At 42.7% G+C, this 15,115-nt stretch overlaps 2 protein-coding genes across 4 annotated transcripts in view; one reads left to right on the forward strand and one right to left on the reverse strand.

Annotated features, from left to right (window-relative positions):
* The window catches only part of ANKS4B (ankyrin repeat and sterile alpha motif domain containing 4B), a 37,426-nt gene extending 24,218 nt beyond the window's left edge, over positions 1–13,208 (reverse strand). For 2 of the 3 annotated variants that reach the window (XM_060285608.1, XM_060285605.1), the window contains exons 1-3: positions 13,091–13,208; positions 3,540–3,723; positions 1,444–2,369 (exon numbers count right to left, since the gene is read on the reverse strand). In XM_060285608.1, coding sequence (XP_060141591.1) covers positions 1,444–1,514 — 71 coding nt within the window. In that variant the 5' untranslated portion in view covers positions 1,515–2,369; positions 3,540–3,723; positions 13,091–13,208. The remainder of the gene's footprint in view (positions 1–1,443; positions 2,370–3,539; positions 3,724–13,090) is intronic. The other variant, XM_060285606.1, reaches the window with a different exon arrangement.
* On the forward strand, positions 2,071–13,283 carry ZP2 (zona pellucida glycoprotein 2). Its single transcript, XM_030872120.2, has 18 exons — positions 2,071–2,132; positions 2,218–2,306; positions 3,156–3,239; positions 3,645–3,739; positions 5,278–5,430; positions 6,190–6,231; positions 6,384–6,548; positions 7,316–7,412; positions 7,501–7,682; positions 8,401–8,527; positions 9,368–9,555; positions 9,636–9,727; positions 9,828–9,952; positions 10,111–10,300; positions 11,453–11,588; positions 11,665–11,761; positions 12,188–12,271; positions 13,138–13,283. Exons 1-18 carry the CDS (start codon positions 2,071–2,073, stop codon positions 13,281–13,283), a joined length of 2,154 nt encoding a protein of 717 aa, XP_030727980.1.
* The last annotated feature ends 1,832 nt before the right edge of the window (positions 13,284–15,115 follow it).

A 15,115-nucleotide genomic window follows, 5' to 3' on the forward strand; every position in this document is an offset into this window, starting at 1 on the left:
GCACAGCATTGGTTGGGTCAGGCAAGGCAAGTGAAATTAATCTCTGGTGCACTCACCACCCTCACCGGCTCTCACAGTGGTCCTCCTTCTCTCCATGCCTCCTGCTCAGGGCCTTTGTGCTGCCCCTTAGTCTCCCAGAGCCCCCAGTTTAGGGCTCTGACCAGAGCTGCCTTTTCCAAGGCAAGACCCCACACTCTGGAAAAAAGGTACAGTATTGGGGGAAGCAAGCCTGTGGGTGGGGCCTGGGAAGCAGGAGCAACACATTAATCTATTACCTCTCTGACCACCTTCTTAACAGGTCTCTCTGAATCTTGCTCCTGCATTCCATCCTCTAATGGCTGGAATGGTCTTCTAATCTCTCCAATGGTCTTCTTATCATAGCCTTAACCATCGTGGTAGCAAATTACCTTCACAGTTGTAGAAAAGGTCTCACTTTTCGGAAAATATGCTTAGGAGTAACTATTGCTATCATGCTTCTGCTCAGAATCTAAATCCTTTCACCATCTCTATCCTCAAAACCCTGCTGATCCTGGATTTTGCTCCCTCTCCCCCATTCCACTAGTATATAATCAACTGATTCCCATAAAGAAGTTAGTTAATCACTGGCAATCATTCAGTTTCTTGCCTGCCTCCCTCCAGATATTTCCCAAATTTTCCTGATCATAAGACTCACCTGGCTTGTTAAACATACAGTACCCCAGGCCCCTCCCCTAGAGAGCCTGATTCAGCAGCTTTTGGGTGGGCCCCAGGAATCTGTGATGTTAACAAGAGCCCCATGTGATCGTTTTGATCAAGGAAGTTGGGGAAACCACTACTCTAACCAACAATATTTCAGACACCTATGACAGGGAATGAAGATTACTCCTCAAGTTATATCATAAAGACACAAAGACATAAAAAACAACACATAAATAAATATTTCAAGTGCCACCCCACTACTTGCACAGAATTTAAGCATTATCACCTGTTATGGAACATGGACTGCAGACATCTAGGTATCTCAGTCTGGCCCTGGCCCTGACACCCAGCTTGGGCAAATTGCTTTTCCTCAGTTTCTCCACCTGTAAACTCCCAATTGCTACACAGTGACATTCTTATTTAGATCACTATTCCCTTTGACTCAGAATTTCTACCTCCAGAAATTTATCCTGAGAGTTAACCAGGGAAATGTACAAGAATGTCCATCAGATTATTGTTTATAATGATGATAAACAGGAAGCTATATTAATGTCCATCATTAGGGAACAGTTAAACACTGATTTATCTAGACATTGAATACTATGCAACCCTAAAAATGGTAATGGAGATCTTTATGTTTGATATGGAAAATGTACATGACATATTAAGTAGTAAAAGCAGGTTACAAACATAATTTATACTTCAATCTCAGGTTGTTTTTAAGTGTGTGTGGTGTTCGTAGAAAAAGACCATAGAGTTACATACCTAAGTATTAGCAGTGGTAAAATGTGGATGACTTTTTCCTTTTCTCCATATCCTTCTGTAATTGTCGACATTTTTTGAAGTAAGCTTAAAATCTATTCTTGGGGGAAAATAATGCTTCATCCATTTTTTTCAAAGGTACTTCTTCATGCACATTGCCAGGATGGTGTCCACAATAGCCAGGAGACCAGGAGTAACTTAAAGGAAAGGTTTACTTAAAGATAGCGTGAATAAGAGATGTTCTTTCCTCAAAAAAATCCCACCACATTCTTTCACTGTGCATTTGAGCTGTAAAGATTTTGTCCAAAAGATCCTAATTTTTCCCAGTGTTAAAGAAAAAAAGCACCAATTCATTCACCTGGAGCCAGTTTCAGGGAACTCTGGTTTCATGGCTGGCCCGCAGAGCAGCTGGTGGAACAGCAAGGCAAGTGTCAGAAAGCGCAGAACTCCACTTATTTCAGGCCTTCCAGAAAGGCTCTCCCTTCCCAAGTCCCCTCCTCTCAGCTGGGAGGGCTGGAGAAGATTCAGGTGTCTCCAGTGGGGAGAGGGCGGGATCATGGCCTGCTTCCTGCTATAAAAGCACAGAGCAGCACACCCCTCTGCCTGGCTGATTTGGTGGTGTCTTCGGTCATGGCGTACAGGCAGAGAGGAGACAGTGGGAGACCCTCAAGCTGGTTCAGTGCAGACTGGAGGTAACTGGGGGCAGAAGGGAGAGGACATAATGTCCGTGTCTGCTGAAGTTCGTCCCTCTTTAACTCTCTCCCCCATGCCCTCCAGCACCTACAGGTCATTTCCTCTATTCTTCGCCCTTTTGACTTCGGTGAACTCAATACGTGTTCATCAGTTGGTGGATCCTGCCTTCCCAGGTAGGTCTCTTGGGTGAGGGAAGTGCTCTTAAGCATCTCTCGAACAGATTGTACCTAGGGTGCCTAGATGGCGAGGAAACACAAACATAGGTTAGACAATCTCCACTCCTTCCCTTTATAAGCTTGATCAAGTCACTACAGTTTTTCCCTTGCTTACCTAGAGCTTGCTCTACCAGCTAAATGGAGGAGTGTGCAAAAACACCTGTACTACCTTCTATTCCCTCACTGCCTCAAGCTTTACGGCATCCAAAGAGTAGCACACCACACACTAAGCCCCCATCTTTGGGAGCAGTCGTCTTCAAACACATGCTCACGCTTAAGGAAAGCGTCAACATAACAGACAAAATCAGAGCCGTTCCACTTGTAATGAGTTTTTCAAAATTTTCATCTGAGCCAGAGGGTGCACAGTGTCAGGTTATAGGCAGATTGGTTTGTCTTTAAAAAGTGTGTCCTTGGGTTTACTTAGGGCATTTTTTAAACTTCAGATTGAAAAATCTTAGACAAAACTTTTCTCCAGTTCTTCACAGACCTACCATCCCCATCTCCATCAGGGTTCCAGCCTGGTTCCTGCATGCATGCGTGTTAACCCAAATCCAGGCTTATCCCGGAGTACTTCAGAAAGCCCTAGGCACCAAATTGATACCTTCCCTACAGTTCTTGGTATCTTGCATTGTAGTTATATCTTTCCCACCAATCTGTAATTTCCTCAAGGGTGGTAGGCAAGCTTTCCCTCTCCCAACTGGCATCTTCCCTGTTGTCTGTTGGAGAGGAGAGTTCCGTCAATACACTTCTGTAGGAATCATGCCTCTTGTGTTCAAAGATGCCCCATGTGTTTCCTTTGCTCTTCAGGTACTGTCACTTGCTATGAAAATAGAATGATAGTGGCGTTTCCAAGCATTCTTGCCAACAAGATACAGCACGCATCTGTGGTGGGTAAGTAATGTGTATTATCTCATCTTAGTCTTACTTAATAGAAGCCCTTGGCTCAAGGCCATCTCCATTTCCTGGTGAGCAGAGCACACAAACCCTGGAGCAACTGGCACCCAAAACCCATGATGACACAGGGGCCCTGAATTGCATGATGCCTCCGAGAGTGGAAGACCCTGTCTTTCTTTGGAAATCTGTCTTATCTCAGAATCCCCTAGGAAACATCTATCTTCAAATCACAGCATTTCCCAGAGTTTGGGTTATATCACTCAGGTGGGAAAATAAAAGGTGAAGTGATTGAAGTACCTTAGAAATGGATTGGCAGTCTTGGCTATGTACCTCTGGTTGACTCAACGTCGCTGAAATGTACTTCTTGGCCATCTCCTGTCTAAATTGCTCTTGCTTCTGTAGATCCCCTTGGTCTTGAAATGCTGAACTGCACTTATGTTCTGGACCCAGAAAAGCTCACCCTGAAGGCCCCATATGAAACCTGTACCAAAAGAGTAGTAAGTAATTGTTTGAGGAGTGATTTGGGAAGTAGTAATCTAGGAGTTAAGGCTTTGGAGTAGAGCAGTAGTTCTCAATCAGGGTGATTTCTTTTGTCATCCCGGAGAACATCCTGCAATGTTTGGAGACAGTTCTGGTTATCACAGGTGGTTGAGGGGTGGGGTGGGAAAGGGCAGCTACTGGCCGTCTAGTGGGTACAAGCCAAGGATACTGCTAAATAGCCTCCACTGCCCAGAGGAGCCCTCGGTAACAGACATGTTAGAACCCAAATGCCAACGCTGAGGTTAAGAGACCCTGGAGTTGAGGATTTGGGCTTGATTTCTGGCTCTGCCACTATCTAGATGTGATTTGGGGTAAGTTAGCTACTCTTTCTAAGCCTCTACTTGCCCATTGGAAAATGGATTATGATATCTCTCCATATGGTGTCTAAAGATTAACGACATAATACAGATGAAGGACTTGGCATAGCATCTAGACACAACAAATGATCAAACATGAGCTATTTTGATCTCTAACCCCCATGGAAAAGGGGAGGCTATTTTGGGGCTGGCAAATAGAGTGCTGGTACCTCTAGGCTGTAAAAACATGTGTTGGAAGGCCAGCAGAAGCTGAACAATAGGATTTTCTACTGTTAAGCAATAGTATTGCCCAATCAGGGTTATTAGGAGCAGTAAAAGCAACCTAAGTCGTTTCCAAGTTTGAGTGTGCAAACAATCACTTAGGGAACTTGGAAAGTACAGAATTAGTTCATTTAGTTGATGACTTAATAGGTCTGGGGTGCATCCTAGAAGTCTGCAAGTTTAACCGTCTACTTCATCTGATTCTATAGTGAAGATCTCCGGTAATTAACACTTTCCCTTCTGAAATGGCCTTTCCCAACTTTAGGGAGCTTAGGGTTGCATTCCTTTAGACCAGAGGCCTACAGAGTATCACCTGTGGGTGGCCACATCCAGCCCATGATCTGTGTGTGTGATGGTCCTCAAGCTAAGAATGCTTTCTGTTTTATCAAGAGTTTTTAAAACATGTTAGCACTCATGTGTGGCCTACAAGGTCTATATATTTACTAACACTTAACAGAAAATTGTTGGCTGACTCCTGCTTTAGACTGTGAGTTCCTTGGGCCAGGGGAAATGGCAAAGATGGCTCCGTCCAGCACCCAGCACAATGGCTGCTACATAGGTGCTCAATAAGTGTATTTGAATATCTTGGTTCAGGCCCCAAACCAAACAGGACCTTGATATTCAGATATAGGGTGAATGTAAAAAGAAAATAAAAACTGGACTCTGAGCCCTGAAACTCAAGGAACTATTATTCTCTGCCGATGTATGAGTCTTTCCTGGGATATCTAAAGAGGCTATAGCATCTCCTGGTACAGGAATGAGGGACCTTCTAGAACCCGTGGTACTGATAATTTAAGGGTTTTGCCAACGTTAGGGGTTTTGTCAACGTTAAGGGTTTTACCAATCAGCTGGTACTCTGGAATCCCCTTCCCACTGAGGTCCTAGCACGCTGTCCTTACTATGCCGTTTTCATACAGCTTGGCCAGCATCAGATGACCATCAAACTCATGGACGACAATGCTGCCTTAAGACAAGAGGCTCTCATGTATGACATCAGCTGTCCAGTTATGCAAGCAGAAAGCCACGAGCAGCATTTGGGATCCACAGTCTGCTTGAAGGATTTCATGTCTGTGAGTAAAGCAGGCTGACTGCTTCTCACCCAGCTACTGCGGGGGAAATGTGGTCTAGACAGAGCTGGGCTTCAGAACAAGATCAGGACTGCAATCTGTATTTTACTACTGACTTGCTGTGTAGCTTTGGATTGATTTCTTAACCACACTGAGACTTTGTTTCTAAGTCTGAAGTGGGGGACAGCAATACCTCATAGGATGGCTTTAAGAATTGACTGAGAAGGCAGATACAGCACTCAGCACATCATGTCTAGCCATAAAAAGAATTCAGTTGGTAGCTTGACAAACTGGATACTTATCATGGGCCAGGCCCTACGCTAGATACTAGGATATAGCAAATGAGCAAAAGAGACCAATCACATACTCGTGGACTTTATAGTCTAACAGCGAACATCAACAGTGGACAAAAATAATCACACTTCATTAACAGTGATGGAACTGCAGCTTGACAGAGTATTTGATTTCTATGCACATAGTAAAAAGCTGTACATTTAAGGACTTAGTATCTCAGCTTACAACTGAAAGGGAGCTTAGATCTTCCAATTGCCTTTTGGTATCAAAAGCTCAAAGAGGAAATGGTATCTAAGGGCACTGCTAGGATTCATGACTGCCTGTGCTTCTACTTCATCCCACAACTAGGCGTTGTGGTGTCAGAATCGCACAGCAGTTGCTCTGGGTGTTTTCCACATCCTCTCAGGTAACATGATTTCAGAAATCTCCAAATCAACGCCTCACATCATCTTTTTTTTTTTCTTCCAGTTTACCTTTCACTTTTTTCCTGGCATGGCTGATGAAAGTGGGGTATGAAAGTTATTTTTTAAATTACAAACCTAAGTAACCTTTAGTTCTATATTAAAGGTGACATAACTTCCATCCTGGTTAAAATATGAAATAGACAATAGTCTTGGGGTGAAGGTGAGCACCAGCCCTCTAAATGAAACTTCTGACTTTAGGATCCCAAACCTCAGATGGGATGGACCTTTGCAGTTGGTGACGGCGAAAGAGCCCAAACTCTGACCCTTCAGGAGGCTATGACCCAAGGGTATAATCTCCTGATTGACAACCAGAAGATAAGCGTCCAAGTGTCATTCCACGCCACTGGAGTGACTCACTACTCGGTAGGTGTGAATCTTTTTGTACCACGATCCAGGCACAAACCAATATTTCTAAATCCAAGCATGATCTCAACCATGTCCTCAATTGAGAATACAACTCATTCAACAGGTATCTTAATGCTTACCCTGTGCCAAGCACTGTACTAAGTACTAAAGATAAAATGGAGACATACAATGGTGAACAAAAGAGATATGGTCCTGACTTCAATCTGTTCTCCCTCTTCCTCCATAGATCTAAATTAACTACATAATATGGAGCTAGGGTACTACGAAATTCTTTTACGAATTAAGGTGTTCTGTTTTATCGTTGCCCTGTACTGTGTTTACAGTAGGTACCGGCACTTTGGGGACCAACAATCATGACACTACATTAAATCAGTTAATGTGCCAAAATACTCAGAACAGGGCTTGGCACCTATGTGCTCAAATGTCAGCCACGTTAACAGTCCTGTTATACACTGAGCATATGCTGAATCTTAAACATTCTCTCTGAATGCTGATACCATAAGATAGTCATAAAACAAGAGCTCATATCTGCTTAGAAATGATCAGCTACAGGTCATATCAGTAGACACTACTTTGCCAGATGTTATGAAGTACAAGATTTTAAAACTAGAGCACCTGCAGAACAATTGGGACAAAATGCCTGAACTCTACTTGGGCCAAGACAGTGCCCAATAGTTGAGTATGTTTGCCCTGACTATTCCAGCATTGGTTAGAAATTCAAGTAATTCAGGTAAACCAATGTCTTTGAAAATGCCTCTCCTCAGCAAGGTAACAGCCACCTCTACATGGTGCCTCTGAAGCTTACGCATGTATCTCCTGGGCAGACGATCGTCTTATCATCACGACTCATTTGTGTGTCAGGTAAGTGCCTAGGAAGGGACAACTCCAGTTGTGGAAGACGTTGTTCTAGGGGCTTAATGAAAACTGATCGTTCTGTCATTCCTTCTAGATCCTGTGACTTGTAATGCCACACACATGACTCTCACCATACCAGAGTTTCCTGGGAAGTTAAAATCCATGAGCTTTGAAAATAGGAACATTGCTATGAGCCAGCTGAACAACAGTGGGGTTGATGTGGAAACAACAAATGGCTTGAGGTTGCATTTCAGCAAAACTCTCCTCAAAACAAAAGTACGTTCCATTGTCAGTCACTGAGCTTTATGGAAGCCTGACTTGAAGCATAGCGTTTTAGGCTACCCTGATACAGCTGCTGACTTGTCCATAAATTCTAATTGCTGGTGTAAAAAATTCAAAATTTGGAAGGCCTCATTTGAACACCTTGCATAAGTGAATTCTCAAGTAACTGAAATTTACTCTCAAACACCAAGCCTCTTTAACTGCAATGGAAGTTTTCCTAAGTTTCTTAGTTCACTGAATAGAACAAACTGCTATCAAGCTTCTGATGATGAACCTCTCATGCCCTATTGAAACAGGACAGCTTGAGCCAAACAAGTGTCCCCAGCTGTCCTCACTGAGGCCAGTCTTGACTGAGGCAATTGCCAGGGACAACAAAGAATAATTTTATGTTGGTGTGTGCTTTGCAATAACATTTTATAACTCCTGGATTGGCAGTTCTTTAGAGGTTGAATTAACAGATCAAATTCCAGTGTCTAGTACAAAGAGCATACAGTACTGGGTACTGGAGGGCATGAGCTTAAAGAAAGAAATTTCCTTCCTAGGGAAGGATCCTGATCTGGAGAAGTGATAGGGTCTCTTGTTCTGGCTTAAAGGGAAACCATAATAAGTCTGGAGTGTGCCTTGAAGGTTTCAGTGTACTTCCTTCCTCCCTCCTTTGACTGCTCTGGGTCGCAACAGGCTGTGGTTGCTAAATGACATTCTTTCATTTCAGTTCTCTGAAAAATGCCTACCCTATCAGTTCTACTTGTCGTCACTCAAGCTGACCTTTTACATTCAGCTGGAGATGGTATCCATGGTGATTTATCCGGAGTGTCTCTGTGAGTCAGCAGTTTCCATCGGTAAAGACCATTTTTCTTAAACGGTTTCCTACATTCTTTCTCTCTTAGCTCTTGCATGTGGGAAAGTGTATAGAAGTTCAGACTCTGCATTGCTTATACTTTGAGGAAATGAAAGGCTGGTCAGACCAGAAATGTCAGTCTAAGCTGCTGTGATAGGGATCTAAGAAAGATAACACTTCTAGGATACACATACAGGTAGGTTTCACAACTGTTTCATGTTTTTAAGTAACCTGGATATACTTCATGTTAGAAGCCTAAGCCTACCATCCAAATCAAGATTGCTTCAAACCTGAAACTACAGGGACTACAAGTATTTCCCCAAACTCCTGAAAAATCCCTCAAAGAATATGGAAGTAGGTCTTTCCTCTTGTGTAGTATTGCTTCTGCCCCTTTGCTCCTTTTATTCACTGACCTGTATCAGGTCAAAGCCAAATGGGACAAATCAGTTGCTTCTTCAACTTCCCCTTAAACCACCAAGATTTGTGAGCCTTGAAAGAAGGGACATTATGACACAAGGGACGGCACTTTAAGCCTCATCAGGTTTTTCTCATGAGTCTCTTACCTCACCTGGTGCTTCTTGCCACGTCTCCTGTTGCCTCTTCCTTTGGATGAAAAATCCTTCTGCTCATACAGAGCAGACTCACTCTTGTCTTGGCACCTTAAGGGTCTCCCCTCGTAACTCAAGCTGCTTATCAAGGTATTTTCCCAAACAAAGACCTAAGACAAATTCTGTTGCCTCCTGATAAAAATTCAAACTTCCATCACACTTCAAATTGGTAGATGACAATAGTCACATGGCAGACAGATTTTTTTTTTTTTTTAACTCTCACCACTATCTAGTTTCAGGGGAGCTATGTACTCAGGATGGGTTTATGGACATTGAGGTCTACAGCCATCAAACAAAACCGGCTCTCAACTTGGATACCCTCAGGGTGGGAGACTCATCCTGCCAGCCAATCTTTAAAGCTCCATCTCGGGGGCTGGTGCAGTTTCACATACCCCTGAATGGATGTGGAACAAGACATAAGGTTAGTACTGGCCCATAGCAAGAGGTTAAGACTTACTTTTGAGATAACTAATTAACCACTTTCTCTAACCTTACTCTAAGTTCAAGAATGACAAGGTCATCTATGAAAATGAAATCCATGCTTTCTGGGCAGATCTTCCTCCAAGCACAGTTTCCAGAGATAGTGAGTTCAGGTGTGAACGCAATTGCTACTTGACTTTTTAAGCCCCAGCTTAAACTCAAGCAGTTTTTTAATCTAAAATTCTTAACAACTCCACCCACCCACTCTTACAGAATGACGGTGAGGTGCTATTACAGCAGCAGTAACATGCTAATAAATACCAGTGTTGAAAGCCTTCCTCCTCCAATGGCCTCAGTGAAGCCGGGTCCACTTGCTTTGACCCTGCAAACCTACCCAGGTGAGACATTATAACCTAAAAAATCTGCTTAAATACTTTCAGGGAACTCTTCCCTAAAATGAACTTTGATGCCACCAGACTAGAGTAGTAGCGATGCTTAAGCTTCTGTTGTGACCATCAACTACTTGAGTACCAGAGGGGCTTCTCCTCCATTTCAGATAACTCCTACCTGCAACCATATGGGGAGAAGGAGTACCCTGTGGTGAGATACCTCCGCCAACCAATTTACCTAGAAGTGAGAGTCATAAACAGGACTGACCCCAACATCAAGCTGGTCTTAGATGACTGCTGGGCAACATCCACCATGGACCCAGCCTCTCTCCCTCAGTGGAATATTGTCGTGGATGGGTATGTATTCTCCATATAAGGTATCCCAGCTAATCAAACTGCCAGTAAAAAGAATAAAATGATCTTGGGCTTGAGAGGAGCACTGTGTCAAAGGCCCTGATTTTTGTTCTTGTTTCTTAGCAACCAGTCCTTGGTCAAATAAGGTGACTCATGCTTTCCTATTACCCTTGAATCTAAAAGTATAAGATCCTTCCCAAGGAAATCTGGCTTTAATATGCCAATATCTGGAGAGAAGAGATTTCTAGTTCCTATCCATTTACTGAATACCTACCATAGGCGAAACATGGTGCTATGTGCTCCAGATGCATTACTGGAACCTCATCACTCTATGAGAGACACTAGCCACCTCACTTCATAAAGAAACCCAAACTTGCTACTTAAATAACTAGCCCAAAGTAATAGTTAGTAAATGGTAGAACATGAATGCCCATCTGACTCTAGATCTGAATGTCACAGTGCTCTGAAGTTGTGGCTACCCACTTGTATGTTGGTGTTTATCCTCTTGGCTCTGCTGGCACCTAGACAGAACTGCACCTTATCTTTCTTTGAATCTGCTGTAATCTGTTAAGCTTGTATCCTCCAGGTGCACTCCTGCTCCACGATCATGGTAGCCAGCACATTCATGCAGCTCATTCCTTCACCCCATTCAAGGCTTGCTCGAGTGTCCACTTCTCCTTGAAGCCTACCCTGACCCTCCTGCACCCTTACCCTGGTCTAACTCTTCTTTTGTTAGTACTTACATGCTACCTAACATACTAATTTATAGCTTCTATACTCTGCTAGCATCTAAGATATAAAATGGCAGGAGTTCTCCACCTTGTTTTTTCAGCAACATATACTAACTGCCTGGGACAAAAAAGATACCCAGACTAATAAGAATTAAGCCAGTGTCATCTGAAGAGTTACATAATTCTTGATGAATTTATCTGGCAAACAAATTGGTACTGAAATTGTATTAACACATAGTAGAAGAAAAACTAGCATGAACAACTTATAACTCCATGAATATTGTTGGATAGGCCAAATCAGAGGTATATTAAAAAAAAAAAAGGTACAGGTAGAAGGTGTTACGTGTGACTGAATTTGAGCAAATGCTGAGTTAGACTCTGGGGTGAATTCAGCTGATGTCCCTCCCTGAAATGTACCTTCCAGCTGTGAATACAACCTGGACAACCACAGAACCACCTTCCATCCGGTTGGCTCCTCTGTGACCTATCCTAATCACTATCAGAGGTTTGACGTGAAGACCTTTGCCTTTGTGTCAGAGGCCCAAGCGTTCTCTCACTTGGTAAGTGATTAACAAGTCACCTGGGACAGGTCGAATGTGAGACATCAGTTTTACTCAACTCTTGTTCCATCTCCAGGTCTACTTCCACTGCAGTGCCTCAATCTGCAATCAACTCTCTCCTGACTTCCCTCTGTGTTCTGTGACCTGCCTTGTGTCATCCAGAAGCAGGCGAGGTAAAAATTTCAAGTCCTCATTAATGTGAGTTTACAGCAAGCCTCAACCTTTCAGAATTTAAGAACGAGTGCCCTTGTTCTTCACCTAGTCCCAAGAGCACAAGAAACCTGAGTCTGAGATACACAGGTTCTCCATCAGTCCTAGGGACACGTTTTTTTTTGCACATGAGCTGTAGCCTGATCCTCTGCAGACTTTAAAGTTACTCTTCCTGAGTCACTCTTCCTGAGTCTAGGTAGACTCTGAACTTTGTCTTCCGATGTTCTTTGATAGTTCATCCTGCTTTTACAGTAAGGTGTATGCCCTCTCCTGTGAAGGCAGGCAAAACCACCTAGAGCAGGGGCTCCATGGGGAGCTGCTCTAGGTAATCCCTCAGCACACTTCTTACCACTACTCATTATCCCAGAGGTCAAACTATCTGTTTCCAGCCACAGGAGCCACTGAGGAAGAGAAAATGATAGTGAGTCTCCCGGGTCCCATCCTCCTGTTGTCAGACAGCTCTTCACTCAGAGGTATGGATTTAAAGCCTTGGGTACTTCTTGGACTCAAGTTCTTGGTTTTATGTCAAATTTAACTGTGCATAGATAACACATGCTCCGGATTAGACAAGAAGAGGAGGAGTCTCTTCCCAGCAATAGGTTCTGTTAAGTCTCTTGTGTGCCCTTCCAAAAATCCCCATTGAACACAAGTGGAATCATATACTCTACCTACTGTTCTGTAATGTTTTTTACTTGTTTAAGCCATCTTATATCTGTACAGAGACCTCTCACTGTAACTAAAGGATTCCAGTTTTGTCACTAATGCCACATTAGGATCCTCAAATCTTGGTCCTCAAATCTTGGCCTACTATACAAGAACTTCAGACTATGTTTCTAAAAAAAAAAAAAAAAAATAGGACTAATAGGTCAGAAGACATGTGCTTGCTACTATTAAGCTTAAGTCTTTACTGGATTATGTTACTGTTAATATTTTATATCTTCAGCCCAGATAGTCTTCATTTTAGGCCTAGAACTTGAAATTAAGCTCTCAAATCCCTAGCTAATAAGCTGCAAGAAATCATGCACTTGGGACAACTAATCATATCTGTTAGTGCCAGAAAGTTAAACAATGAGCTGGGACTGTAAGGTCCTTTCCAGGTGTCAGCCTATCTGATCTGAGTGAAAGCAAGTAGGAAGTGGGAACAGCTGTGGGAGTGGAGAAGGGAGAGGAGGAGGTTGGCTTGAGAGATAAGACTACACCCTGTTGCAAGCTTCCCGAATGAGCTCTTTGAAGCTTCATTTCACTTCCTTCTCTGGGGAGCTTTAATGTGTAAAACTTCAGCGTCAACTTACACTTCGTTTCAATGATCTTAAGACTTGAATGTCTGCTTCCTTTCCAGACGCTGTGGACTCTAAAGGGCATGAGACTGCTGGATATGTTGCTTTTCCAACTATGGTTGCTGTGGTTGCCTTAGCAGGCATTGTGGCAATTCTAAGCCTTATTAGCTACCTGCACAAGAAAAGAACCATAATGCTAAGTCACTAACTGGATATTCCAACAAAGTGGTCAACATAAGCCTCTTGCTTCTTTCTTATTAAATTTTGATGGAATTCAAGGACTGTTTCTTGCAATCATTCTTCTTTAGAGAATATAGTACCTTTCCACAATCCTCTGGGCAGGCCTTGTTCTGTGTGGACATGAATACGGATATTTCTGACTTAAGTGCTTCCTGTCACTCAGCTTTTTCTGAACTCCATCCCCAAAACTGGCAGTGCCAGAGAATTCAATCACTAATGGGGCTTGGTGACAGCCCACCTCTAGGGGTGCATTTAGGTGACTTTAATGCCTTTTACCCCCTCCATTCATATATACAAGATGAGGAGGGCAAGAAGTCACCCCTAATCCTTGGCATAACTTCCCTTCTCTACAGAGGAAGGGAAGCCAGGTATTCACAAGGAAGTAATCTAGTATCATACTTAAGTAATATTTCCTAATTCAAATTAGTCTTTCCAGTGAGTAGAAAACTTTCCCTGAGAACTTAAGGGATTTATTCTCCCGTGTACTCCCATTCCAATTAAAGGCCAGCAATCTCCTCTGGGGGAGGGAAAGGAATAAAAAAAGATTCTAGCTTCATTAAGTGCAATTACAACATTCCTGGTCTCATTAAGACTACACAGCTGGACACGAGCCTCTTAGCTGAGCCTGGAGAGCTGCTTTCCCACTACCTAGCACTCAATTATGACCTCCTCCTGAGGCTGCTCCATCTTCTTCCTGAGGCTGCCCCATCTTAACTAGGCTGTAATTATGTCAAAATGACTAGTCTGCCTCACACTGTAGCTCTAACAGACCACATTCAAGATACCTAATATAGACATTAACTTGTATACTTCAATAGAAAAAGTCTGGATCTAAACAAGAACTTTTGCTATGAAAAAAGTTGTAAAGCTTCTAAGTCTCTGTACATGGTGGAGGTGAACAGAAATATGAACATCTTTAGTGTTTGGACTTCACCCCTCAATTGTGAGTTGTTACACTCCTGGGTTTTTCAAAACCTTGAAAGGATATTATATATACTTGGTCATCTCATGATACTGTAGGTCTTTAATAATGAATCCTTCTGCCTTTTCTTCAACACAACCTTTGATTCTAAATCCTTTTAAGAGTTATATGGTAAAACTCAACCCTGGTATGGGGAAGGAAACAGCTGCATTCATACTGTATAAAAGGTCTGGTCTTCCTATAGTAATAAGGGCCAAAATTTCAAGTTCTCATCAAGGCTATTCTTTAGACATTTCTTTATAAGAGAATAAGGCATTAATCTGTCACTGATAAAACAAATGGTCTTGGATTCAAACTTTTTCTGTGACTACGTCATATTAGCGTTACATATTAGAATCAGAAATATTGCATTGCTGCATGCACTTCTTAAAACAGCATTTAAAAAACTGTTGGCCACTTACATGGCTCCCTGATCTCATGTGGTAGGTTGAATAATGACCACCCCCAACATGGCCACATCCTAATCACCAAAAACTGAATACTGTTACCTAGTCATGGCCCCAAATGGACTTTGCAGATGTGGTTAAAGGTCTTGACATGGGAAGATTATCCAAATGGGCCCAATTATAAGGCTCCCTATGAAATAGGAGAGTCAGAAAAGATGTCCCAGTGGAAGCAGAAGTCAGAGTGATATTGTCCACAAGCCAAGGAATGTGGGCAGCCTATAATAGCTGGTAATGGCAAAGAAATGGATTCTCCCCTAGAGCCTCCAGAAAAACACAGCTCTGCTGCCCCATTTTGGACTTGTGAATTCCAGAGATATAAAATAACTTGTTTCAAACCATTTAGCTTGTATTAATTTGTTACGGTGGAAACAG

The sequence above is a fragment of the Globicephala melas genome, chromosome 15 (genome assembly GCF_963455315.2).
Source record: "Globicephala melas chromosome 15, mGloMel1.2, whole genome shotgun sequence".
NCBI lineage: Eukaryota > Metazoa > Chordata > Mammalia > Artiodactyla > Delphinidae > Globicephala > Globicephala melas.